Below are 2945 nucleotides of genomic sequence, written 5' to 3'. Positions count from 1 at the left end.
TGACCAGGAAATCGCTGAGCGATTTCTGCCTAGTGCATCTTTAACTAATGGTAGACCTACAGTTGGAGTCTACGGATTATATTTGTAGCTCCCATACTGGCATTCAGAGAGGCCCCGCCATCATTGAACGAAAACAACAAAACATGTCACTCAAACGTCAGCTTGATTTTAATAGGCTTAGTACTTTTAGAGCCCGCCTATTCCCCGCCCCTCTCATTTTAAGCTACATGGTCTGAAAATAATACCCCGAGAACAAGGCTTGACTTTAAACAGTTGCGCGGACACGTCGCTTTCACGGGATTTGCGGAGATCACATTGAGGGACAATCTATACTGAATATTGCTACTTGGGATTCTGGAGCAAAATGAGACGAAATCACAATTACAGCTGTTCATCTGATAGCGAACTTGATGACAATATAGAAGTGGAGAAGGACAGTGGTGACGAAAATGTGTATGTTGAAAATTCAGTTATGAAGAATAGGAAATATTTTTTTAAATGAGAAAATTTATTTATTTGTCATTCTGATATAAGCCTAATGTGTATTTTTTTTTGTGGTAGGCTAATCTAAATCACGCATCTCTACACAGTGTATCTCTCTTGAAAAACAGGCTATGCGTGACAGAAGCCTAACGTCACCAATATTTTATTGAAACTGAATGAAAATTACTTTGATTATTTCAGAAACCTTGACTCTCCGCATGACTTGATGTCACCCCTGAAAACCACTCAAACTCAAGCCAGAAAACGACGCAGAGGAGTGAGTATTACATTTCTCTTGCATAATTATACACCTTATATTGCCATTATTAAGGTTCACCATCACCTTGATATGCTGTCGGAGACGCAAACATCTAATTACACCTCGCTCTCATCCACAGATTATTGAGAAACGGCGACGTGACCGAATCAACAACAGCCTGACTGATCTCAGAAGACTTGTGCCAAGTGCGTTTGAGAAGCAGGTAGGCTACAGTACAATTGTATATACCATACAGACCTATTGGATTCAGAGTATATTAATCTCAATAGTCAACTTCCGCCTTTTTTACATCTTTGGTTAGAACTGTTATGTTACAAGTAACACAATCTAATCGAATGTTTGCCTTTTGTCACAGGGATCGTCAAAATTGGAAAAAGCTGAAATTTTGCAGATTACTGTAGATCATTTGAAGATGATACATGCTGCCAGCGGACAAGGTGAGTCAATACCAAAACAATACAAAGATTTGATTTATGATGACAGCCTGTAAAAAACATGTTGTGATAGGGAAACTTCTAGAAAAACTTGTGTCTCCAAGTGTCTCCATGTCCTTTTGTTCCTCTAGTTGTGTAGTGCTCTGTATACTCCTGTGTGTTGTAGTTCCTGCTCCTGACCCTCTGCCTCCCTCTCCTGGTAGGGTATTTTGAAGCCCACGCCCTGGCCAAGGACTACCGCAGCCTGGGCTTCAGGGAGTGTCTGTCAGAGACGGCCCGCTACCTAAGCATCATGGAGGGCTGGAACAGTGTCGACCCACTCCGCGTACGCCTGGTCTCTCACCTCAACAACTACGCCTCTCAGAGAGACATCCACACTGGATTGACTGGACACCCTGGACAACTAGCCTGGGGCTCCGCTTTGAGGACACCCTCCGCCCACCTGCCACACCCCCTCTTACCACTCCCCCAGGGACGGACACTAGCCCCCCACAGTACCAGCAGCCCACCCTCCTCCTGCTCCATCTCCTCCTCCTCCTCCTCCTCCTCCTCCATGTCATCCCCCTGTTCAACTGAAACCTCAGTGACCTCCAGACTCAGCGTGACGGCCCCCTCAGAGGCACTCAGGGTGCCCCCCAATGACAATCTACCCCTGGGGCTGGCCCTGTCAGTCTCCAAGCTCTCCCAACCACCACCCCTCCTCTCCTCCCTGTCTGCCTTCTCCTTCACTACTTTTCCCCTAGTGTCCCCGGCAGCCCTCAATTCATCAGGCTCCTCCACAGCCCTGAGAAATCAGCCTTACAGGCCCTGGGGGACAGAGATCGGGGCCTTCTGAACTCTTGTGATCATCAGGACCGGAAGGCAACAACTTAGATCCCCGCCAACCTGCCTCCCCCCAATCTGCCTCCCTCCAACCTGCCTCCCCCCAATCTGCCTCACTCCAACCTGCCTCCCGCCAACCTGCCTCCCGCCAACCTGCCTCCCCCCAACACGCCTCCCGCCAACACTCCACAAACCCAGCAGGAGTACCTGGCTGTCTCATCTGTTTTTCCTCTCTGGCAATGAGGGGGATGGGGTAGGCTAATGCCACCTCCCTTGGTCAGTACTGCTGTATAAAGGAACATAGATAACATAGTGTTCTATCCTATATGTTTTTATCATGAATAATTCATGTTAAATGCTGTTGTGAGCCCAGATATGGCCTCCAAGGTAGGAAAGGACTGACTATTGTTTCATGACCACAAAACTGATTTAATTTGGTTTATTATCAGAGTGCACTAAGAGAAGGATTTTGGGGTTATTTGTAGGTCAAATATAATATTGTAAAAAATAGAACTCCTGCAGCTTTGAAAGGGAACAAATACACCTACAATGTATCATAAATAGAGTTACACATGACCTGGATCTGCTAATACTTTAGTTATGGCTATATGGGATTGTCGAACATGTTTTATATAGAAAGCAACTTTGAAAAAAACGTAGTTTTGTAATATTTTTGTACCAATAAACTGAGTTAAGGAGATGTGTGTTTTTAAAAAAATCAATGCTCAGGATTCATGTGTTGTTCCTATGAACTGTTGTGGGGTTTAGAGTATGTTGTCCACTTCCCACATCACTTCAAATAAACTCAAATCATTTATCGGTTTCAACTGTGTCACGGCTGGCTGGGTGTGTAGCGAGGAATCAGGCGCAGAGAGCAGCGAGGTCCAGGGGGAAAAGTGCGCTTTAATACGGCACCAAAATGAAAT

The 2945-nt window shown here is 45.5% G+C and overlaps 1 protein-coding gene across 2 annotated transcripts; it reads left to right on the top strand.

The window, feature by feature from the left end:
• The first annotated feature begins 243 nt into the window (after positions 1 to 243).
• On the top strand, positions 244 to 2719 carry LOC139405654 (hairy/enhancer-of-split related with YRPW motif protein 1-like). Of its 2 annotated transcripts, XR_011633895.1 has the most exons (6): positions 256 to 453; positions 685 to 760; positions 882 to 965; positions 1119 to 1200; positions 1401 to 2084; positions 2277 to 2719. XR_011633895.1 is itself a non-coding variant. In XM_071148069.1 (5 exons), the coding sequence occupies exons 1-5, from the start codon at positions 365 to 367 to the stop codon at positions 2030 to 2032; spliced, it is 963 nt and encodes a 320-aa protein (XP_071004170.1). In that variant the 5' UTR covers positions 244 to 364; the 3' UTR covers positions 2033 to 2719. The 2 variants fall into 2 exon arrangements, 1 of the variants encoding a protein (XP_071004170.1); XM_071148069.1 differs by having other exon boundaries at positions 244 to 453; positions 1401 to 2719.
• The last annotated feature ends 226 nt before the right edge of the window (positions 2720 to 2945 follow it).

The sequence above is a fragment of the Oncorhynchus clarkii genome, chromosome 3, assembly GCF_045791955.1.
Source record: "Oncorhynchus clarkii lewisi isolate Uvic-CL-2024 chromosome 3, UVic_Ocla_1.0, whole genome shotgun sequence".
NCBI classification, from domain to species: Eukaryota; Metazoa; Chordata; class Actinopteri; order Salmoniformes; family Salmonidae; genus Oncorhynchus; species Oncorhynchus clarkii.
Note: the sequence above shows the minus strand (reverse complement) of the source record. Positions and strands in the feature narration are given on the sequence as shown.

Coding starts and splice junctions, on each gene's coding strand:
- LOC139405654 (XM_071148069.1), top strand. CDS start 365: ATGAGACGAAATCACAATTACAGCTGTTCATCTGATAGCGAACTTGAT. Junction 761..881: donor CCAGAAAACGACGCAGAGGA/GTGAGTATTACA, acceptor TCTCATCCACAG/ATTATTGAGAAACGGCGACG. Junction 1,201..1,400: donor ACATGCTGCCAGCGGACAAG/GTGAGTCAATAC, acceptor CTCTCCTGGTAG/GGTATTTTGAAGCCCACGCC.